Here is a 25,146-nt window from a genome sequence, read left to right as displayed (position 1 = left end):
GATTGGAGTGCCGTAATTATTCGCTAAACCACCAGGCGCCAAAATCTGGTTATATGGTTACCACCCAGCCTAGTAAATGGTTTCCTGGTGTACAGGAAATCATTTGGCTTGTCACTCAGTGTAGGGTCACCCACAGGCAGAAGGAAGAGGAAAGAATGAAGGAAAGACAGACAGAAGAGGGAGTGTAAAGTCACCCGTAGGCAGAAGGATGAGGAAAAAATGAAGGAAAGAAAGACAGAAGAGGATGGAAGGAAAGAAGGATGGAGGAGAGGAAAGGGCAGACGCCCAAGAGCAGCACTACATTGAGTGAGTGGATGGTGAGTGCCCCCACCCTTCCACTCCATATATTCTTAATATCTTGCACATACCTTGCCTATCTATTCTGTCATAAGCTTTCTCCAAATCCATGAAGGCAGCATACACTTTCTTTCCCTTCTCTAGATACTTCTCCACTAAACATCTTGTAACAAATAACTGATCTACTCACCCTTTTCCCTTCCTAAATCCTCCTTGTTCTTCTCCAACTAGCTCCTCTGTCATATGCCTAACCCTATCAATGAGTATTCTACCATATATTTACCAGTAACACTAAGAAGGCAAATACCCCAATGGTTACCACATACTTCTCTCTCCCCTTTTCCTTTGTATAAAGGAACAATTATACCTGATTTCCAGTCCTCTGGAACCCTTCCCTCTTCCCAAGCCAATCTACACAACTTCCATATCCACTCCTCAACAATCTCACCCCCATACCTCAGCATTTCACCACACACTCCATGAATTCCTGGGGCCTTCCCCAACTTGATCTTCTTCATTGCTTCCACTACTTCCGCCCTACTGATCTCTTCCTCCCTCCTCTCATCTCTTCTTCTCCCAGCCATTCCCCAACCACTTATACTCACACTGCTGTCACTCTCTTCATTCAACAAATCCTCAAAGTGCTCCTTCCATATCCTCAATTTCTCTCTCTTCTCCACCAACTATCTATTTTTCCTATCTTTCACTCCCCTACTATTTCCCCTTTCACACTGCCTTACTTTCTTTACCTCCTTCCAAAACAATTTCTTACTCTCCCTCCATTTCACACTCAGCCAGAGGGTTAAAATATTCAAGGTATTGGAAACCACCTAAAATCTGACCAATTTCTTGAACTAACCACAGAATCTAAAGGCAGTCTCATATGACTGTAACAAAACTATCCTCTAGTTCAAAGATGTGACAAAAATATCTTCCTAAATCCTTCTGATGTACTCCCATGTCTGCAAAGGTCACTACTATAAACTGGCATTATTCAGAAGCTTCGGATACTAACCACTGAATCTAGAAGCACTCTCTCCTGCAGGTGAGGGAACATGTTCTTGTGGTCGCCTACAAAGAAAGTGTCAGGCATGTAGGCCAGCTTCTCAGAGTACTGTTTGGCCACAGTGAGGGGAGAGGTGGTGCGGTCAGTAATGAGGTAGTCCATGAAGGGGGCTCCACTTGTCCCAGGATATCCCAGCCACATCACCTGACAACAAGTAAACTATGGTCATATACATACATAAATGCTGTAATTTTTCCACCTTGTCACAGATTTTAGTCCATCTGCTGTATTTTCTACATATCCACAGCAAAATAAAGCAATTATGTGACTCTACACCCATTCCATAACACTTCTTTCTGACTAGCACCATGTTCAAAGTGCTAGTGCAGCACTCAACATAAATATCTGCAATAAATACCACTTTCACATGGAACAGTGTTGTAACTGATACAATTCACCCACGTTCCCAACCAATACATTGCCGATAATTGCATTTTTTTCTATCTATCTATTGGCAGATGCCTCAATCCTGCATGAGGTAACCACAAACAAATTGCCTCCATGTCACCCTGTCCCCCACAATTTCATTGCCAAGCTCCCAGCTCACACCCGCCTCTCTCATATATCTCTCAACTCCATCCCTCCATCTCATCCTTGGCCTCCCCCCACCTTCTCCCATGCCTCTCTCTCCCTCTTTTTTTTTATTTATTTTTATTTTTTGTGAAGAAGAAGGAACCAAAGGCAACGTGCCCGCAAAACTGTTCCTTCCAAGAGAAAAACAAAATACAAGAGAGAGCCAAATTCAAGATCCATTCATTTCGAGATGCCTGGACACACTGCATTTGAAAGACTGGAGATCAAAGGAAGCAGGAAATACAGACAGAGCGAGACAGTTCCAGAGTTGACCTGTTATATATAAAGGAATGTTGCCTTGTGTTTAGGTATTTGTATGCTGAAGTTTTGCTGTGCAGTACTGTATTTGTAAGTTATAACATTAAATAAACCTTCTAACCACTTAAAGTGCTTCATATTGATTACCAGTGGCAGATAACAGAAAAAGACAATGTTTAGGAGATCTAGGGAGCAAAATAAGGAGTAGTTAAAACTTACGCGGTTTCGCGCCGAATGCGCCACGTTAGGAACGAAACCCACGTGTTGGGGGCGAGCTTGCTGTATACAAAAAAGAAATAAGGGAAGTGATAGTGCCATACACCTGGAATTGGCTAATTATCATCTGACAACACCTCACGTGCACTCGTTCGCTAATTTTTGCTGTGTATTTCCCCTTGAAATATCCCGTATAATCTATTCTCGTAATAAAAATATATATAAGGAGGGAACGGAGAAGCCAAAGTGATATTTACATCATCTGTAACTACCTAATTTATAATGTATTGTCTAGATTTCCTGCCAATCATTTCACTGCTATATATTAGCAGCTCTCACAAGGCTGACATTGGCAGTAATGCACTCTCCCTAGGTAGGCCACCCCGGCCCACCAGTATCAGTTTACTGTTGTCTTTCAAGGTGAAAGTACGTCGGATTCGTGCCTGCTAAATTCCGCCGCTTTTTAGCCCCATGCAAAGGGCCCTGTGATCTCTACCCCCTACTAAACCTCGTGTGGAAAGAGGTAAAGGGCTGACAAATGATAGAGAGTGACTATGATCTTTCTGGTGAGTAAAACAGTGCAAGTGGAAATGTAAATAATGTGTAAACAGCAAGTGAAAGCAATGAATGTAAATATAAGTGAACAGTGGAAAACAGTTTTATAAGTTACTGCAAGTGACAGTGCCTAACACAATGTAAATAAACTAGAAATGTAAATAACGTAAATAAAATAGAGAACGTAAATAGAAATGTAAATAAGTAGTATTATAAGAATACGAGTATATATATATACATATACTGTATATACAGTATACTAGAAGTAATGAAAGTGAAAGTTTCACTCTAGCATGTATGAATACTATGAGTTATGAGAGTGAAGGTGAAAGTGACATTCACTCTCAACGCTAGTATACAGGATGAGAAAGAGAATGCTACGTATTTTACTGAAAGAGATATTGAATGCCTACAGTGAAAATAAACTACTATTACTGAAGGAAACTTATAAAGACTGTAGATATATATAAGTGTTATACAGTAATAGAAATATAAACTGAGTGTTTTTATGAATAATAAATGACAGAACACCAGCGGCGAACGATGTCAAGTGGGAAAGTCACGTACGCGCTGGTAATTTTCATTGCTTTCACAGTGTTTTTTTTGGGGGGGAGTATGGATTCCAATCTATTTGAGAATCATAGAATAGTCTTTCTAGTGATAATATCAGGCTGTGGTAATCATATTACAGGTTGTTGGGAAGTGTAACGTGGAGACTTCATTACCCAACTTCAGAGGTCTCCACAAGTCCTACTGTACTCGACGAAGGCTCAACAAACACCCCAGGAGAAAGCTGAAGGTATGTGCCATAAGCATATGTGATTTTAATATTCTAGGACTAATAACTGATTTTTGGCAAAATATTTTTAGAGAGTCTGTTGAAGCGCGAATATGCCAGCGGGAGCCGCAAGTCAAAGCAAAACAAGCCCGCGGTTAAGGGGTTAAGTAAAAACCCACCATTAGACGAGGTATCGTATCTTGGGAAAGATTTAACATGTAAAGTATAAGGATGTGTTTTTGAGCGTTGGGTTCCCCCCAGCCAAGTCCTAAATCCACCCAAATGAGTCCAAAAACAAGTTAAAAGCCAATCTAAATGGCCTAACAGCTATAAAAGAAGCTAACCTAAGCCTAACACCTATAAATAACTCACTTAAAACCAACATATAAAATCTGAAAATCATCAAATATGTCAGGAAACATCAAGCTTAGTAAATTGTACCCCAAAATGACAATGTTCACCCCACCAATGACTAAAACACATTAATATAAGTCTAAAAACAGTTTAAAATGATCCTAAACACACAATTTAGTCTAAAATATAATCAAAATCGAAAAAAAAATTCAAAACCCATTGTTGAACCAGGGTTTGACAATTGTTAGTCCTGTATACAAGGAAACCATTTACTATAGTAGGACTCGCCTAAATATGCGGCTGTGGTGTGTCCCGCACCTGTGTACAGTGTTGCCACGTTTTCTATACCGTTCTCTCTCTTTCTCTCTCTCTCTCCTGGCGGGAGATGTGAGCCACCCTGAGTACTTTTGATTCTAAGTTATTTATAATTGTGCTTTCATTTGTTAATTTGGTTTTGTTATATTTAGTGATATTTATCATTTTTTGTATACGGCGACAGATGACCTGTTATTGCAGTACCATGATTGATTTTCATTCATTCATTCTCTTTCCCCTTCCCCCCTCGCGAGTGAATGTTTTTTTTTTTACTTCGGTATTGGCATGTCTACTATTTTGTCCTACATATTAACTTATGATTATAAATGTGATTATTCCTCGCCCTTAAAATTACAGTAAAAGCCAGTAAATGTGAGCATTTTTCCTTAGCAACACCTGTACAAGCTATGCTTGTACAGGTGTTGCTTACTTTACCTTAGGCCAGACTGGGTGTGTCAGTGTTGCCACTCACTAGAATTATATGAATTATTTCATTTACTTTGGATATTGGGATATTTCTTCTTTTTTCAGGCTCATTATCTTATATCTATAACTGTGATATTATTACCCACCCTTAAACTACACTAAAAACCATTAAAAGTGACAACAATTTCTTTTAGCAACACTGTACAATATGTATGCCATGTTTCTGTGTTACTGTATAAATATTTTATGCATAATAAGTTTACTGTTGATTCATCCATCTAAATACACAAGTGTAAGTTTTATTCATCTGAATTTATCGTATTTGTGATGCCTTGTACATAAATAGCTTCCGTTTCACATAGCAAGTTGGGGCAACGTGCCACCATTGCACATAGGTGCGGGCCACACCAAAGCCGCAAATTTAGGCGAGTCCTACTATACCTGGATGGTAACCATATAACCAAATTATGACACCTGGTGGTTTAGTGGGTAATTAAGGTGCTCCAATCGGATTGAGCCTGTGTAGGCTTATATCCAAGGGGAGGTTGGGGTATATTGCTCATATAATGCCACTCAGGGATGAGTGAGGCTGGTCACTCTCATCTTAAATGTCAGGATCAACTTGCCTAGTCCCAGGTTCCTAAACTCCTTATGGGGTGACATAGAATTGAAGGATGGATGGATGGTTACCACCCAGCACAGTAAATGGTTTCCTGTTGTACAGGAAGCCAATTGGCTTGTCACTCAGTGTAAAGTCACCCATAGGCAGAAAAAGTGGAAAGAATGAAAGAAAGACAGGCGAAAGGATGGAAGAGAGGAAAGAGCAGACACCCAAAGAAACACTAAATCGAATGCGTATATTTTTTACTACATACATTTTACTGAAGATCAACTGAACGACTGAAAAGAAACAATTTCAGCTCACAGCTCGTGTACCATCTAAAGTAAATAGTGACTGACAGGTTTCTACTTGTTCTAAAAATTTCTGCTCACAGCTCGTGTACCATCTAAAGTATAAACGATTAACAGGTTTCTACCTGTCCTAACAATTTCTGCTCACAGCCCGTGTACCATCTAAAGTAAACAATGATTTGCAGGTTTCTACCTGTTCTAACAATTTCTGCTCACAGCTCGTGTACCATTGAAAGCAAACGATGATTTACAGGTTTCTACCTGTTAGCCACAGCTCCTTGACAGAAAGCTGTTGCCAAGGTATTGTTTTTAGTGCTGAGCTTCATTCTAACCACAGTGATATAATAATATGGTCTAAATATTCCACATGTTTTAGTTTAAGCATTTTTCTATTTAAGATAGTGAATAGGATATGGCATACAACTGCACAATATTACTGAAAAATAATCATTACAACCTTAGTTTGCATTTTTTTTTTTTTTTTTTTTTTTTTAATATGTCTGACTCTGGACATAGGCTTCGCAGCCTGCTTCCAAGGCCCAGTAGTCCTCCTACATACCATACACCTCTACATATGCTATAAGACTAATAAGAGCTGAGGGTCACTGGGTAAAACAAACATCTATTTTTCACTAATGTTCAGCCCATTCGTACACGATTCCGATAATTATCGGATAATTATTCCTTTCTGATACAGACACAGATATTAACTGACTTTTGCTTGCCAAGTTACAGCATTAATTTGGAATGGGCAAATACTACTACTAGTACTATTAGCACTACTCTGTCTCACCTGGATTGGAGCAGGTCTAAGAGCAAATATTTCATTTCTGGCACCCTTAGTGTAGCCATTCATGTTGACCAGAATGTGGATCCCATCCTGGTTAATGCGATCGGCAGCCTTTCCATTGCAAGGAATCTGAGACAGGTCAATGAAGTGCTCTGCCTCACGTGAGATCTTGCTCCTGCAATGATGACAAGCCAATATTCAGCTTACATTATTAAACCACAAGGAATTTTGGGCATAGTCTGGATTTTGAGTATGGGAGGGAGGGGATATGTACAAGCTCAAATGGTAATTATATTATTCATACAGTATAATTACACAGCTTACAGTTGGGTAACTTGCTGAAAGTTTACTAAAAATTCATTGAGGAGGAGGAGGAGGAGGAGGAGGAGGAGGAGGAGGGTGGTGGTGGTGGTGGTGGTACCTGTATGGTTTGTCTGCAAGTGGAGTTAAGAGCTTTGCGACTTGACTGATAGGTGAATGGGTGTTTAGTCCCACTTCACCAGGCACAATTTATAGTTCTCATCCTTTTATGCTTTCCTGTTACTAATTTCTGGGTCATCACCACTTTATTATGTTTTGCATTCAGTTCTGATGGAACTGGATCACTCTCATAACTTGAATATAAAAGTAATGGTTGCATGGCATTCAATAAGCCTTGATTATGAAGTAGCAGTCCAGTCACCAAGTCAAACCCACCCTCCAAACGGATTACATTTGGCCATGAACTTGGCTGAAAGGAGTTAGGAATCTTTGCCAGGTTAGAACTTACCCCACCACAGTAGAGGCAGGAAGATAATGGCAGTGATTCCCCCCCCCCCCCAAAAAAAAGTCAGTGGAGAAGACCAAAATAGTTATAAAAATTCATCTTCCACTAACCTGAAAGTTGTGCTGTCATCAGGGCTGAGAGCATAGCAGAATATCTCAACCCTGGTTCTCTCATGCAGCCCTGGGATACTCTGCATCAGGTGGGAGGTGGGGTGGTTGCCAAAGTCTGATGAAACATATCCAATCTTGATTCTACTGTCAGTGGTCAGCTCTGCTGGGTATTTGTATGGTTGCTTGTGCAGGACATTGATCTGATGGAAAAAATAAATGAACTGATGATCTTGCCCATACAAAAGCTTGGAGGGAAAGATGTATTTCTTCCCTTCCTAGCTAATCTTACACACTGTTAAATCATCATCATCTAGACCTTCTTTCCCACCCTAGGGCAGAGTGAGGATCATCTGAAGGAAACTGTGAAAGAGGTAATCACCTTGCCCATATACTGTACAGTACAGATGGATTAATAAAAAACTGCCAGTCAATGATCAAATGCTATCTATAAAGCTGGTTATATCATCTGTAAAGCAATAACTATAATCCTTTGCAACTGTAATTAACCTTTTGAGTCCTGCCTTAGAGGCAGGATAATAATGAATCTAAGTCATCCACTTCAACAGTCTACACTATGCTGAATAAAAATTTAAGACAACAAGAATGCAATGAAAAACATGTCCACTGTCCCAATGGGTTAATCATCACTATTTCATCATGTGTTGCTCCATGGGGAGTGTAAGAGCCCAGGGCTAGGCAAGTAGGTCCTGACATTTAAGACAAGAGTGACCAGCCTCACTCATCCCTGAGTGGCATTACATGAGCAACAAACCCTAACGACCCTTTGGATACAAACCTGCATGGGCTTAATCCGACTGGAGTGCCTTAACCCCTTAACCGCGGGTGTCATTCCAGAATGACATTGAAAAAACCGGACCAAACCGCAGGTGTCATTCTGGAATGTTTGTGAATATTTTGAATACCGTGCGTTTTTTCCACGGGCCAACTGTTTCAAGGGAGAGTAGCTATTAAGTTCTTTCACTCCAGCCGACCCCCACCTCCCTCCTCCAACCCCCCGGGGCCCCCCACTACCCCTGCTCAAACACGCATCAGTCTCTGTCCAGCTTTGTGAGTGACAATGGCGCTGACGTGGCAGTGAAGTGCGGGCAATTACAGTGCCTTTTATTTGCCTCAGTGAATACAGAGTGGCTGTTTATCATATGTGCAGTGTTCATATATGTTTATAGTATTATTATTATCAGAGTGTGTATGTGGAAGGTATTAAGAATATATGGAGTGGAGGGGAAATTGTTGAGTGCTGTGAAGAGTATGTATGAGGGAGCTAGGGCTACAGTGCGAGTGGATGGTGAGCTGAGTGAGTTCTTTGATCTCAATGTGGGACTGAAACAGGGGAGTGTAATGTCTCCATGGCTGTTTAATATATATATGGATGGGGTTGTAAAGGAGGTTCAAGGTAGGGCAGTGGATGTGGGGGTGGCCCTAATGAATGAGGGTGAGATTTGGAAGCTTCCGGTGTTGCTGTTTGCTGATGATACAGTATTGTTGAGTGAAGATGAATGGGAGTTGCAAGGTTTGGTGAATGAATTTGGGACAGTGTGTAGGAGGAGGAAGCTGAAAGTTAATGTAAACAAAAGTAAAGTTATGGTGTTTGAGAGGAATGAAGTCACAGAGTGTGCAGTGAGGTTGGATAGTGAGGATATGGAGAATGTGAGTGCATTCAAGTACTTGAGTAGTGTGATGAGTAAGGATGGAACTTTGGGGGATGAAGTAAATGAAAGGGTACAGCAGGGAAGGAAGGTTGTTGGTACACTGAAAGCAGTGATGAGAAATAGGGAGGTGAGTATGGAAGTTAAGAAGTCACTGCATGATGGTATTGTGATCCCTACCCTGACGTATGGAAGCGAGGCGTGGACCTTGCAAGAAGGGAACAAGTCAAGGGTGAGAGCAGTGGAAATGAGTTACTTGAGAGGAGCATGTGGAGTGACGTGGAGGGACAGGTTGACGAATGAAGAAGCGAAGGAACGTTGTGGGGTAGATGTGGATGTGGTTGAAAAGATTAGGAGAAATACACTGAGGTGGTTTGGACATGTGGAGAGGATGGAGAATGAAAGACTGACTAAGAGGGTGTATGTAGGTGAGATGGAGGGAGGGAGAGGGAGGGGTAGACCGAGGATGAGGTGGAGGGATGGAGTTGAGAGGTATATGAGGGACGGGGGGGTGAGTAGGGGGGAGGGGAGTCAAATGGTGGGTGACAGAGTGACTTGGAGGCGTTTTGTCTGCGGCCACCCTTTGCGGGATTAGGGCGTCGGGCTATAGATAGATAGGTTGGAATTTGATAATGGTGTGTGGGGCGAAAAATATTGATTTTAGATCGCTCACTTCTAATGGCACTGCCCGTCCAGTGAAAGTCCACGAAGTCATGAAACCTACATCATTGCAAACTAATGGTACCTTATTTTTCGCTCTAGCTTTATTCTGTGCAGAGTTATAAAGGTTTAATGCTTGTTTACATTTTGGATGGAACCCCCACAGGGGGGACAGTCGGGTCAAAACAATGCCCGCGGTTAAAGGGTTAATTACCCACTAAACCACCAGGTGCCATAATTTGGTTATATGGTTACCACCCAGCATAGTAAAGGGTTTCCTGGTGTACAGGAAACCATTTTGGCTTGTCACTCAGTGTAGAGTCACCCACAGGCAGAAGGAAGAGAAAAGAATGAAGGAAAAAAAGACAAACAAGGGAGTGTAGTCACCAGTAGGCATAAGGATGCAGAAAGAATGAAGGAAAGAAAAACAGCAAACGATGGAACGAAAGAGGGAAGAGAGGGAAGGGCAATCACCCAAGAGCAGCACTACATCGAGCGAGTGGATGGTAAGTGTCCCCACCTACCACTTATCACTTGTTCTAAATTACAATTTACCTTTTCCATACAGAGGTTGGCATGTCTGTTTGCAATGGCACGGCGGTATTCATGGGACAGAGGGTAGAGCATGGAGTGGTGGGGGTGGACTGAGGGTAAGCGATTCCGCTCCAGTTGTTCCCCAACAATGGCCACCAGCTTCTTCATGCGAGCATCGTAGTCAGTCCAATCACACACAATTTGTAAACAGTGGGCCAGGTTGCAGTAGGCATCAGGGAAGTCTGGCTTCAACTTCAGAGCTGTGCGATAACTCTGCAATGACAAGAAGGAAGGGGGTTCAGCTGGTGAAGGTACCTGCATGCTAAGTACAGTACCATATGTGGCAAGATAAAATTACAACGATGAGAATCATAAAGGTAACTGGATGATGAATATAACAGCAGTCTAATATGGTAACTGCAATTATGAAGAAGAGTGTGTATGTTTTAATGAAAGTAACTGGGTGTTGAAAAACAGGGTAAAACAGTACACTGCAGTTAGGAAGAGGGTACAGTTCATGAAGGTAATGGGGTTTTGAATATCTGGCAGGGTAAAATTATTAGATGAAACTGGGCCTCTCCATTAACTTGAATAATAACAGATGGTTGCATGACATTTAAAGAGCTTCACTTATGAGGCAGGAATAAGTCTCCTTAAAGTTACTAGTAAAATCAACACTTTGTCTTTATCGGGCCATCAACCCAGCTGAATGGGGTTGGGTTCTTTGTCAAGCCAGAAAAAAATGCACTAAAGGTACTGAATATCTACCAGGATATGACAATGCTAAAATCAAGTGTCCAGTGAGGGCTGATGAAGTACTGATGATATTATTATTATTATGATGATGATGATGAGGATGTTTACCTGTATAGCCTCAGGGATATTTCCAGAGTCCTTATGGATGGAGGCAAGGTTGGAGTGGGCATCTGCAAAGGCTGGGTTGATCTGGATGGCACGAGTGTAGCACTGGAGCGCCCCTTGGATATCTTGCATCTCTTTGAGGGTGTTGCCCATGTTGCTGTGGAAGGTCAGTGAAAGTTTAGCACCAAGTACAAGCATTATTAACTTTTTTTTTTTTTTCCATTGTAAATATCAGGGAAATTTTATGACCAAGTACAATGAGGCATTATCCACTATATTAACATTAAGCCAGGAATTGAACCCGGAACTCTCAGGTGACAGCCAGGCAGCAAGTGCAGGTTTCTCTCTTCATTCTGACTTGCCGTAAGTGCTCGGGACAGATTAAAAGCATCTACTTGCCCAAGTGCCAGGGGGTTATCTCATCCTCTTCAGGCCCACAGTGGGGGTGGAGGGACACTGGTTACAAGATTGTGACAACGTGAGATAACTTTTACCTAGCCGTGGCGTAGTGGATTGCTGCCTGGCTCTCACCTGAGAGTCCCGGGTTCGATTCCCAGCATTGTGGTAATACAGTGGATGATTTTTCCTGTGTGAAGTATGGTTACAAGACTGTGGCAATGTGAGATAACTTCTACCTGGTTGTGGTGTAGTGGACTGCTGCCTGGCTCTCACCTTACTGTACAGTCCCAAGTTCGATTCCCGGCATAGTGGTAATATAGAGGATAATTTTTCCTGTGTAGTACAGGTTTCTCTCTACATTAAGGCGTTTTGTTTTTAAAGGCTCCAACGTGCTTACATGCGTCGGCCTTGGTCACCTAATGGCGGCTTTCCACACTGCACGATCCATTGCAGCCTCCCTGTTCAGTCCCTTAACCCTGAGGTCACACTTAATGACCTCGTCCCATGTCTTTCTCTTTCTACCCCTCATCATCCGACCCCCAATATTAACACTTCTCACCTTCCTCACCCAATTATCATCCCCCATCCTCTCCACATGTCCAAACCATCTCAATCTACTTCTCCATTATCATCCCCCATCCTCTCCACATGTCCAAACCATCTCAATCTACTTCTCCATTATCATCCCCCATCCTCTCCACATGTCCAAACCATCTCAATCTACTTCTCCATTATCATCCCCCATCCTCTCCACATGTCCAAACCATCTCAATCTACCTCTCCTCATCACAACACCAATACACTCCAGTCCCATCCTACCTCTAAACTCTTCCATCGTAAATCCAGCCCCCCCAGACCTTGGACACAGGGACGCACTACACATCCACCTAATCACTGTCATTTCTGTACGTCTGAGCTGGCGAATATCCTCCTCCTTTACTCCCCAGGTCTCACTACCATACAGCTTTACACTCGTAACACATGCTGCATACAAAGACCCCTTAGCATGTAGAGAGAGCCCTCTCAATGTCAGAAGAGGCAAGAGCTCCCTCAACTTCTTCCAACCACTTCTCACCCTAGCCACAGAGCTAGCTCCAGCCCCACCTCCAGCACACAACATGTCTCCCAAATAACAAAACTCTTCCACACACTCAAGTGATTCACCAGCAAGTTCAATCCTTTCATGCCTGACAATTTTCACCTGCTCTCCCCGACACACCGTACACATAAAATCAGCATTATCTCGCAGTCTACCTCTGATACCACTACATCTCCTTTGCACCCATTTATCACAAACACCGCACAAGATAGAATTACTTCCCACGCCCTTGTGGCAAACTGCACATGGCCACTCTCCCTCGTCTTTGACAGTACCGCCACCAACCCTAGATATCATCACTTTTGTTTTATCTGCATTTACCCTTAAGCCCTTGTGCCCCATACCATCTCTCCACTTCCTAAACCTTTCTTCTGTCTCCCTTTCATTCTCTGCAATCAACACCAAATCATCAGCATACAATATCTCCCATGGGAGTCCATTTCTAAAGTCACGTGAGAGGGTTTCAAGTAACATGATAAACAACATGAGACTCAAAACTGACCCCTGATGCACACCAACATTCACGGAAAGCTCATCACTCAAATCTCCATTCACTCTTACCTGGGTGCAAGCACCCACATACATAGCCATAACCACCCTAACCAGCCACTCCTCCAAGCCAAGCTTTCTCACTGCCCACTTCACCACCTCTCTAGGGGACTCTGTCAAAGGCCTTTTCCAAATCAACAAAAACAAAATAAAGATCCCTTCTCCTACCAATATATTTTTCCTGAAGCTGTCGAACAATGAATATAGCATCAGTGGTCCCCCTACCTGGCATAAACCCAAACTGTATCTCACCAATATTCATTCTTTCTCAAATCATACCTTCTAAAACTCTCTCCATTACCTTCATTATCTGATCTAAAAGCTTTATACCTCTATAATTTCCTCTTTCCAGGGCATCACCCTTCCCTTTATACATATTTACAATTACACTCTTCAGCCAATCATCTGGGACAACACACTCATAAATAATCATATTTATCAAGTCAGTCACAAACCTCACCCCTATATCTCCTGAGGCCTTCAATATTTCGGCAGTCAACCCAGTCACACCTGCTGCCTTCCCCACCTTCATCCTGCCTATTGCCTCACTCACAGTAGCATCATCAATCAAAGGCCAAGGGCCAAACACTGGATCTGATGGCTCCAAACCTTCCATGTCCCAGTCAAACTCCTCATTCAACAACCGACTATAATGCTCTCTCCGTGCATCTTTAATATCCTCACTGTTCACCACTACCCTTCCTTCATCATTCTTCACACACTGCTCACCTATAATATCCCGATTATCCCTCTTCATCTGATTTGCCACCTTAAATATCATATTTTTCCTTTTCCCATGATTTAGGTTATCAAGTAAAAGCCTCTGTGACTCAGACCTCGTCCTGTATACCTCTCTTCTAGCCCTACACTTGGCAGCCAAGTATTCCTCCTTGCTACCACCCTTCTTCCATTCCCAGAAAAGCCTTCTTTTCTCCTTAACTGTAGCTTCTACACCCTCATCCCACCACCAAGTTACTTTATGTCTTGGTGGTCCTCTTGTCCAACCACATGTTACATCAGTAACTCTCAAGAGATTGTTCTTGAGGGCTCCGTACTGTTCATTAATGCCTCCATCTATAGCTCCCTGTTCAGCCATCACTCTCCTCATCTCGCTTTAGAAGGCATCCCTTACTACTTGGTTTTTCTGCTTCCATATTTTTCTCCTGGGTACAAGTCCTCTTTTTCATCACTCATTCTTTAAGCACCATATCACAAATCAATAGTTTGTGCTGCTGCACACACTCCTCACTTAAGACACTGTTATAATTTTTTTACACCTATATTGTCACTGTAAGCTACCGTGAAATTTTGACTCATGGTACAGTAAGGCCTTGTTAGATTTTTTTTTCTTCTTTTTCTTTTTGCCACTTAAAATTATGGTGAAATCTTAGCACCAAGTACAATAGAGCCTTGTTATAAGAACTTTCCCTCTCTCTCTCTCTCTTTTGGTCATTGTAAATTACGGGGTAAAAGCCTATTAAAAGTTTCACTGCTACTGAAAATTTTGAGATGCCAGTAACTCAAAATGAGCTCAAAAGGAGTTAGGGCTCGTCTTCAGACTAACCCATATGCGCCAGGTGACGGTTATATCCAACGCAAAACTGGTGGATCGAGAGCGCCAGGTGACAGCTGTATCTACAAGTGTTTTTGCACCACAGTTTGAAGTGGTCGCCACTTGATCTCGTCACCGAAGGGTGAGGAAAGTCTCCCAGCACCCGAGGCAAGCATACCTCAGTCGTCTCTACGACTCTGCCAGGTGCAGGACAATGTTTTCTTGTGTCTCTCGTCCGATTCTGTTCCCGCCTTACATGGACCCTTGCATCATCTGTCCCTGCCAAGCCTCTTTCCAAGAATACACCAGGGCTTCCACATTCGTGGATTCAACTTCCGTGGGCTTCAAAAATTTGCGGATTGCCCCTCTGTGGAGCCAAGACTGAATTTCAAGGGTATGATTGCAAGAAGTTGGAAAATATATGTAGCTGATGACTTGCCCACACTCACATGTGGGCAAGTCATCAGCTATTTCTGATATTTTATGTTGCTTTCAGGTCCCAGATATGGTTTATTAGGTACAGTATGTGCACACTTCCTCACAGGGGATGATTTAGGTTACAGAGGCATTTATGGGAGGATGCACCAAACATCTGCGGAAATTTCACATTCACGGGGTTCTGTGTCCCCTAACCCCTGCAAATGTGGAGGGCCTGGTGTATTAGAAAAGGGCTCACTGATAGTGCCATAAGGATTGCCTTGAATGCAACAGCGTCTAGTTTATCTAGTAGTGGAGTAAGTTATCATGTTGAAAGCAAAGCCATAGTCAGCGCAGCCGGCAGACGCATGAACACGTCCTGCTCTCATGCCGCTCTCCCAGCAAAAATGAGTTCTCTTCCTCACATAATTACTCATTAACACAATGACCTAGAGACCTGGGGATATTTTCATTCGCAAGAGGAAGAATTGATGAATAAAATTATTGTTAACTTGTTTCCATAAGTGCTATACTCTCCAAGATATTAAGGTTTAAAAACAGCAAATTTTCAGCAGTTTCTGAAAAATTCCCTGTAGTGAGGTGACGACTTTGTTAAATATTGCCCAGCATGTGTGGGTTAAGGGAAAATAATAAATATAAGCACTATAATCACCTGTAAGCATCAGCAAAGGTGGGCTGGATGCGAATGGCCTCCTTGTAATGCATGAGAGCCTCATTGAGCTTGCCCTGCTGCTGCAAGATGGAGGCCAGGTTCGAGTGAGCTGCTGCAAACTCTGGGAACACCTCCAATGCCTTAAGGTACAGTCGTGTGGCATCTTCTGTGTGGCCCTAACACACACACAAAAAAAAACGAACATCATTATACTGTACCAAAACCAGCTAGAACATATTCAGCAGATCTTCATTATGCTGCACTGAAACACAGCTTGTAACATCTACAGTACAGCTGTCTACCTCTATCAGACATGTGCAAGCTAGCTACAACAATACATCAACAAATATATATATACTCCAAAATGTAAACATAATGTTGGGGAATAGATAGCATCAAAGTTTTACTCATACCTGTTCCCTCTTGATATTGGCAAGGTTGTTGAGTGAGTCAGCGTGTGTTGGACACAGGCGCAGTGCCGTGTTGTAGCACTCCTCTGCCTCACTGACCTGAGACAATGAATGGGCTTTAACAGGATTCCACGCTAGCTAAGAGATGATGACATAATATAAGTACAGTACAGTAGTATTTAGTGACCTGTGATGATGAATGTGTTGGCATGATAAACCATAACAGCTAAGAGGGGAAGACTGATAATGCAGGTATAGTTGTACAATAAACTCAATTATCTGGCGTAAATCAGCCAAACCCTACGCCGGTTAAAACAAAATACTCAATACTGCATAATGTCCCTCCATCAGCATAATACTGGATGTCAAGCTGGATAATGGATTACTAACCATCTTGAACCTCTATCCTAAAACATTTCCCATGAGTAAATGATGAAAATTAAGAATAAAATACAACAAGGTAATGATACAGTGCTTTAATACAATGTTGGCTGGCTACTGTTTATGAGCCGGTTGATACCGTTCAAGAGTGGATGTTACACAGAACCGCCGGTTACGTCCCGTTTCAGCACCAGAAAGTGCACAATTTCGCTGGATACTGTTTTCATAAAGCCAAGCCAGCAGCGTCAGATATTGCGAAGATGGATAACTGGGAGCATATTGTAATTCTACTTAGGTATGAGGTGGACAGGGACCACCACCTCTGGGAGGTTCTAAAATGTGGGTGGTGATAGGCCAAACCTGTAGCTGGCTTTGAACATACCTCACATACACAATCAGACTGAAACTGCTACATTGGCATTACTCTACAATCTACTCCCTGGTAGGCCTTGGATACCAGCTGACCTTAAAAAATTACCTCTTGGTGATGATGGTAGTGGTAGTGGTGATTCAGCTAAACAGCATCATGTATCACTGTTAGCTACCCCTAAAAAATGTATGCATAAATAAGGCCTTTAAAAATGTAATCATGGGAGTACCAAATGGAGAGGTGAGCAGATATGAGTAGATGGAGACTGAGGAGTATATGATACAAGGAGGACTGCAAGGAAATGATACAGGATATGGAAGGAAAATATCAAGGACTGTATAATGGCAAGTAAATCTGGGAGAGATGCAAGTGTGCCAGGCCAGTAGCTAGGAGAAGTCTTTTGAAGAAAGCCAAAGAAATCAGAATCACAAGATATCTTCACCACCACCATCATCCTAATCCAATTTTTCATGTAAGAGAAGCTTTACACAAATATCTATCTATCTATCTATCTGTATATATGTCATACAGTAGCGTCTTCATACAACACGAGATAGATTATGCAGAACCTCATACAAAATCGATTTCGCGCTAAAACATTATATATATTTACATGTAAAATAGGGGGTTAGGTTCTAGGAGCCTTATATTTTTCACTAAAAATATATTTAAAGATAGATTATTACAAATAAGTCTGCCTTGAGACACCAAAGACAGTGTGTTTACATACGAGCTCACCGACTGGACACATCAGTGTGCAGCTACTGCATTCTAACCTAACCTAACCGACTAATTTTGCCCCCTAATACTCCCCATAAAAATTTTAAACACCAAGGACTGCCATTAAGCCTCTTAAAAGTCCTCATTAGAAATCAAGCAAAACCTTAACCTATACAAAACGTGAACAATGGCCGCCCAGTATCATGCATATTTTGTCACTAATCACTTTTGGCAAAAAAAAAAAAAAAAAAAAAAAAAAAAAAAAAAAAAAAAAAAAAAAGTGGGGGGGGTGGGGGAGGGAGGGGCAGTGTGAAATTTTTGAAACCATTAGTATTCAAAAAAAAAAAAAAAAAAAAAAAAAAAAAAAAAAATATAAAGAAGTCGTCAGCATGAGGTGCTTGCATATCTAACTTCTCAGATACACACGAATGCTCAAATCGTGAAAAATAAAGAAGTCAGTCAAGCAGTATAATTTGTATGACATTATAATTCACAAGAAATGAAGTCACATAATTATCTCACCTAACTGTTTATGTCAACACGTAGTGTCTGCACACACCATAAGATCCGAATTTACTTGACCAAAGACAGTCAGTTCATAACAAATATCGAGAACAAAGCTTCCCCCCCCCCCACACTCGTTGCACTAAAGGCGAATATGTGAATTTTACTGCTCCTTCATCGTTAACTTTTTTCCAACAAAGAAAACTATCCATATTGTTAACATCCAGACACATTTTATCTGATCGTTCGCATTTAACTTCCAATACCACACATTACTTCATCCAACAAGTTTACATTTTCACTTAGAATAAATGCTTTTCTTGTGTTCATAACACTTTAAGGGTGCTTAGGTATAACGAAAGTTAGTTTGGAACCACGTATTGAGAGTTCTGAGAGGAAACGAGGAGCAAGGAAATAAGCAAATGAACTTATCACAGTGACAGTTCACACAACACTGAGGTAGGCAGCAGGGCTGAGCAGGCTGTGGCAGGTGGTATGGGGGTCACGAGGGTCGGGTCAGGCTGAGGAATGCAATCAGTGACCGACAAAAGCATAATACACGATTTGTATCTGGAAATCCAATACCTAAACACCCATTTCCCACAGTTTCTCTCGTGCAATTGAGTGGTATTACCATGCTATTATGTAATTATGGGAGAAATTAAATGCCCGTGTTACTGTAAGACCGGTTTCATTTGGTCTTAAATCACGACTCTACTGTGTATACATTTATAATATATAATATCCTAAGAGAATGGACTATGAATGCAAGCTGTAAATTAGAATATAGCTAAGTACTGAGTTTACTGATGCTTTTATACAAGAGGAAACTTGGTAACTTGGCTCACCTGTCCTTTCTCCTTGAGTGCATTAGCCAGGTTGCAGTAGGCATCAGGGAAGTTTGGCTGCAGCTCAATGGCACGCCGGTAGGTGTCAATAGCAAGGTCGATGAGGCTACATGAAAAATTATAAAATATTACATATGCACAACTAAGTAAATTTATAAAAAACTAGCTTCAAAAAACAATGTAAATCATCACAAACAAGTGAATAAAAAAATCAAATTACAATTAAAAAAGCAAAAAGACATAATCACAACTGTTGGGTCTAGGTTGTCTACAACAGCAAAAGTTAAACAGCAACAATGTTGCCCCTCCTGGGTGAAACATGGCACACCAGTTAATTTTATTTCAGGAGTAAAGGTTTTTGGTGCTATTATCAAGCTTTGTCCCACCAGGGAAGGATATTTACTTTAGAATACTTAGTCTTTATCTGCTCCAAATTATTTAAATGAACAAAAATATTTAAAATCAGGTTAAAAAACAACAACTAAGGTTTAACTTTACATTTTAATCATGTCTAACAAAAACTGTGCCTACCTTTCATACTTAATCATAAGAAATAAAACATCAATAAAAGTTAAGCTAACTTTTTACTTCGACACATCATAAAAAAATGAAAGAAGACTCACCCCTGCTCATAGTAAACACAAGCCAAATTCCCGTGCACAACAGCATGGTTGGGAGAAAGGTTCAGGGCTCGGAGATATGCAGCCACGGCTCTGTGGGGGGACAGGGTGGGGAGAAATGGTTAACTCAGACATTATAAAATCTTGAATACAGGAATTACAAAATATTTTACATTGAAGTCAGAACTGTTATATCACTTACAGATCATATTAATGTATAAAACAGAACTAAGCTGACTTCATCCATCCATCCATTATCTAAACCTGTGTTGCCACACGAGAAGCGTAGGAGCCCAGGGTTATGCAAGTTGGTCCTGACATTTAAGATGAGAGTGGCTTAATTTATGAAAATAAGTTTTAAAATACAGTAACACCATATTGTTATACACCTGCTTAGAATATTTAAACACAGTAACTGCTTTCTTCTCATGGCTCACTAGTCACAAAAAAGGGTCACATAACCTACAATACAGTACTGAACATAGAAATGTAAAACATATGACATGAATGGTTTAAACAATATTCTATTAACTGCTTTCTGATCAACTAAAAAACAGAACATCTGAAGATTACACTGTATACCATGGTCTGACTTTGGTATTGTACAGAGGTCTCATTACCTTGAAATTACTGTGCTTGGATATGCTTAAAACAGGCATGGAGGGTTTTCAAATTTCATATTCAACTTAATTCAAAGTGCTAATAAACAGAACGATGGGGGGAAGAGGTGTACTGAATTGGAGGGCAAACCCAACTGTCAATTTGTAATCATCAGAAATCTATCTCTTACAGTTCAACTTGCTCTCATGTTCTCACTCAGTGGGAATATCAAAGATACAGTCAACCCTGACTCAACAAGTTTCTGTGCTGTTGGTTTACTTGTATACGTGAACTAATAGCAATATTTCCGAGATGAGGGGGGGGGGGGACTACACGCATCAGTATCTCTATGCACTTACAGGTAATATGCTTGCCTTGCATCCATCCAAGTTTCCAGCACACAAAAGGGAAGAGTTCGTTCCTTATTTTAACAGAACAGTACCCCTTGTACTAAGTATGACTTGCCAACATAATAATTCAATTACATCTCAGCATGTTGGGGGGGTGGGGGGGGGACTCAAATACTGATATAGAGTATAGTTTATGGATCTTTTTACCTTCTTGAAATAATCCTTATATCTTCAAGCACCAAAAGACATGTTCCAGCAATTAACTCAGGGTTAGGCTCCTTCAGATTGCAATAATCAAAATAACAACAAAAGTACCACCACAAACAGCATGTTAGGCTTCTCATTACACTGCATCACATTTGCAATAATCAAATCACAGTTCCCACCACAAGCATCATGTGTTAATGATGGGTGGCTTTATGCTGAACTTAACTGAACCAATGAGTTTGATTACAGAAGGTGGGAGACTTTTCTTCTTCCAAAGAAAAACACATTAGCTGTCCTCTTCCTATTTCCTAGTTAATCTACTGTACATGCAAACGAAGAAACATGTGCAGCTTACCTATTCAGTTATCTTATTACTTAAAGAGTTTAGATAACAAGACCAACTATGTAATGGTGTCACAGCTTCTATCATTAAAATCATCACTATCCTGACCCCCTGACCCACCTAAGGATGGGATAAGGTATGACACAAAAAACAAGGAAAGAGTCAGAACGAAAAGAGAGCTATCAACATACCCACTGCTATGGGTTAGACACTCTTTCCAACATCATTCAAGTCAGCTTTTATATGGCAGTAATTTATATGAGGGAGGGGGGGGGTGAGTTGGGGGGAGGGTAGTCAAATGGTGGGTGACAGAGCGACTTGGAGGCGTTTTGTCTGCGGCCACCCTTTGCGGGATTAGGGCGTCGGGCTATAGATAGATAGAATTTATATCCAGCTATAAATATTTATAGTACAGTACTGTAGTATGATTCTACCAAACCCAAAGTGTTCTCTGAAATGCTATCAAAGGATGTAGCAGAGCTGACAGTATGAAATGTCCACAAACCATACTAAAACATTACCACTAAGTAATGGACCTCAAAGCTGATCAATCTCAAGTCTTTTGTCATCAATTTGAAATTACCCTACATGAAAAGTGAAACACAAAATTTGAAACTTTCAGAAACTGCCAAGTTGAAAAAGCAAGATCACTTCACTCATAAACCCATGATTATCTGAGGCCCTAACATCTGAAGTTTGTTCAAAGCAGAGAGATCCCTCTGTGTTTAAAATGTTACAAATGAATACTGTGGTTAAGTGGAGTTACTCAGACATCATAAATACCATACAGCTGAGTTACTTATCACATATAGAATACTCCCTTAAAAACATTATCATCTTTCATTACTACCATAATCCTATTTCCATCAGGTAGATACTACACTGTATTTTCCAAATACAGTACTCAGTAAAGCTATTTAAATAATTTTCTCTCTCTCTCAAGCTAACTCCACCTTTGCAAAAATAAATAAAACTGCCTTACTCTGAATCCTCTAGGGGAAAAAATGCACATTAATTTAGCATAGCACCCATAGGCTCAACAGGGATGGTGGGAAAAGGTAGAAAACCAAACCAAGGTAGAAAACCAAACCAAGGTAAAAAAACAAGGAAATGAAAAGCAAATGCTAAGACACAAAGCATACAGTGCACTCACTAATTTCGTGAATGGATGCAAGGGAATGTTCCTCTGCAAGGAGTCTCGCAATTTTACTGAGTTTTGCAAGCCCCGGCGGCAAGTGATTGCAGGCATACTCCTCTCCTCCGTCCCTTGTTCACGGCCACTGCCCCCATGTTTGTGATGTCATATCCTGAGACGCTTTGTATTGTTGTGTTCTCACGCTCAGAGGACTTTCTTGAGTCTCTAGTTCGTGTGCTGTGTAACATGGTTCATACATAATTAGCGACAGCAGTGCTGAGGGTTCAAGGAAGGACAAGGGTACCCAGGAATACAAGGCAGCAGTGAGGGGGCAGGTGATTACTAACTACCGGTTCCAGCCTCTGAACTTGTCTTCACGCCTCAACATGCAATGTCAATATTAGTAAAGTCCTTAGTATTATGGTTCAGTAATATAATACATGTCTGATTAATTGTATGTAATTTACAGTAGAGGTACTGTGTCATTAATGGGGAGCAAAGGGGGAATGAGGTGGCTGATCCTGGAACCAGTTACCGCTTATTACATGTCAAGTACATGTGCAAGTTTCACAACGCGATTGTGGTACCAATTAGGCACAAAACAAGTGAGTGCACTGTATACCAATGAATGTGTGAGGGTGGTACTCTCATCTGCTTACAAGGTTTCCAAGCACCTATTCATAAAAAATTACACCCTGACTGTTATGCCTCCCTTTTCTCCAGTTATTTCATCCCAAAATTCCACTTAAGACACCTCAAAATAACTTGAATCGATACTCAGCTTTTTGACCAGTCGTGTAATACATCCCAAGCAGCCATTTTTCTGGGATATTTTGCGAACATCTTCCTCTGGGGTGGCAATGCTCACAATCGTATACACCACAACACACTGATAGTCCATCATAATAATAATAACCAGCGCAAAGTCTCCGCGCACTTCATGATAGGCTTCTCTCAGTTCTGCTCATGCATCCGAGTCTCTTTGAATGTGGTTAATGTAGGAATTAATTTGCTAACTTCTACTCCAGTTTGTGTGTGCATTTTCATTCGGGCTTGTGTCATGATCATTTATCCGAGTATTTACTGCAAGTTCTATTTATGCATGGTAAAATGGGGAGGGTCGAAACTGTCATTGTCTCACAGGAACTTCACACAGACCCAACTCTCGCAACACACAAAGACTCACCAAACACAGTGATGATCTTGTTGACAGTTTCTGTGTTCATCATGAGTGCAGTAAACCTAACACACAAGGACTCACCAGACAGAGTGTTGATCTTTTTGATAGTTTCTGCATTCATCGTGTGTGCAGTATACCCGTATTAACTGAGACCACAGAACAACTTACATCATATTCTTGCAAGTCTACATAAGCACAGTATTTTCCTGGTCATTCAGTGACGTAATCCTAGCATCATTTTTTCATGCTCATTTGATCAACTGAAACATCTGAAACATTCAATTTCAAGTTAAATGCATCAATGTCATAAACAGTGCATCCCACCCTTGCAATGTGAAGGAAGGTAAACCAATTAACAGTCTTGCACACTGCTGTACAAAAGCCAAACTCTCAACCCAGTGAGCCTGGGGATGCCCTTTTCCAATTTATTCTTGCCATTTCCTGAAATTTTATTCATCACAGGTAAAATTTTTCAAACTGGAGGGTTTAGACACATCCCTTTCAGTAGGAAGACCTCTCCTAAGCTGAATAAAATCCCTTGGTATCGATGAGTAACCTAAAAAGAATGTCACCAGCATTAATGAAGTTAAAGCCATCCTTTTCAAAAATTTTGGTAGCTTCCTACATTCCACCCACTCAATAAAATTAATGAAATACCACAGTACATCCTAAGCAATAAACAATAGTTCCCTTATTCACATATCAGAATTACAAACCTTTATTAAATAAAATGCAATAATAAAAAAAAAGAAAGAACACTTCAATGAAACAGTAATAAAAAGACGAGTCCTTCAAAAAATGAGAAACACATTAACAATGGAAATGATGATCTTTGAGATCATCACAGGACATCCGCATATACAAATAACTGATGTTTATGATCTGCGAGATCATCACAGGACATCAACACACACAAATAATTGATGTTTATGCCATTGCAAAGGACCATGTTTTATGTGGCATAGGTTTTGCAAAACCTTTTAGTGATTTACCGAACATATTACACAAAACATTATCTTGTATTTATCATTTTAATATAGTGACAGTATGCATATATAATAGTGCATACAAGACAATACTGGGATGTAATGTGCAGAAGAGATAGCTAAGCAGAGGTTTTACAAAATATCCAAGGCCACACAGATCACCGTATGATACATCCCGCCTGGCGTATCCTAAGCAATATATTCTACTGTTAACAATGAAAGGGTATCAAACTTTGGAAAGGTGGGTAACAAGGTGAGATAAGCTTAGGTTATGTACACCAGTGACAGATCAGCAAGATATAAGCATGAACAGTGAAAGAAAGATATGGAAATATTAAGACAGGACACTTCAGGTTATCAGAATAATTATGAGTCAGATAAAATGCATAGAAAACGGCATAGCCTGTAAAGTTCCCGAAAACATAACAATGAAAATACTGATGAATGTCATACTCAGACAGCATATACAGATGGGTATATAGTAGACAGAGAATCATACATTTTCCAAAATACAGAGATCAAGAATTACATAGCATAATTTCAATACATTAGCTCATTCTAACATAACTGCCCTGCCAAGTCATGCTCAAAATCTCCAGCACAAAAGAGGCCTCTGCAATTTTTGTGTAAGTCCTGAACAGATTTTTTACTACTGTATTAGCTAC

General features: G+C 40.9%; 1 protein-coding gene across 2 annotated transcripts in view; it reads right to left on the bottom strand.

Annotated features, from left to right (window-relative positions):
- The window catches only part of sxc (O-linked N-acetylglucosamine (GlcNAc) transferase sxc), a 97,460-nt gene that overhangs the window by 13,439 nt on the left and 58,875 nt on the right, over positions 1-25,146 (bottom strand). For both annotated transcript variants that reach the window (XM_080274170.1, XM_080274171.1), the window contains exons 7-15: positions 19,684-19,773; positions 19,061-19,166; positions 16,241-16,336; positions 15,828-16,003; positions 11,142-11,295; positions 10,299-10,550; positions 7,417-7,616; positions 6,544-6,715; positions 1,313-1,507 (exon numbers count right to left, since the gene is read on the bottom strand). In XM_080274170.1, the coding sequence (XP_080130296.1) occupies positions 1,313-1,507; positions 6,544-6,715; positions 7,417-7,616; positions 10,299-10,550; positions 11,142-11,295; positions 15,828-16,003; positions 16,241-16,336; positions 19,061-19,166; positions 19,684-19,773 (1,441 nt within the window). The remainder of the gene's footprint in view (positions 1-1,312; positions 1,508-6,543; positions 6,716-7,416; positions 7,617-10,298; positions 10,551-11,141; positions 11,296-15,827; positions 16,004-16,240; positions 16,337-19,060; positions 19,167-19,683; positions 19,774-25,146) is intronic.

This window comes from Coenobita brevimanus, chromosome 57 (genome assembly GCF_032717465.1).
Source record: "Coenobita brevimanus isolate Jiangsu-jjx chromosome 57, ASM3271746v2, whole genome shotgun sequence".
Lineage (NCBI taxonomy): Eukaryota > Metazoa > Arthropoda > Malacostraca > Decapoda > Coenobitidae > Coenobita > Coenobita brevimanus.
The sequence above is the reverse complement of the archived record's forward strand: the minus strand, read 5'-3'. Positions and strand labels throughout refer to the sequence as shown.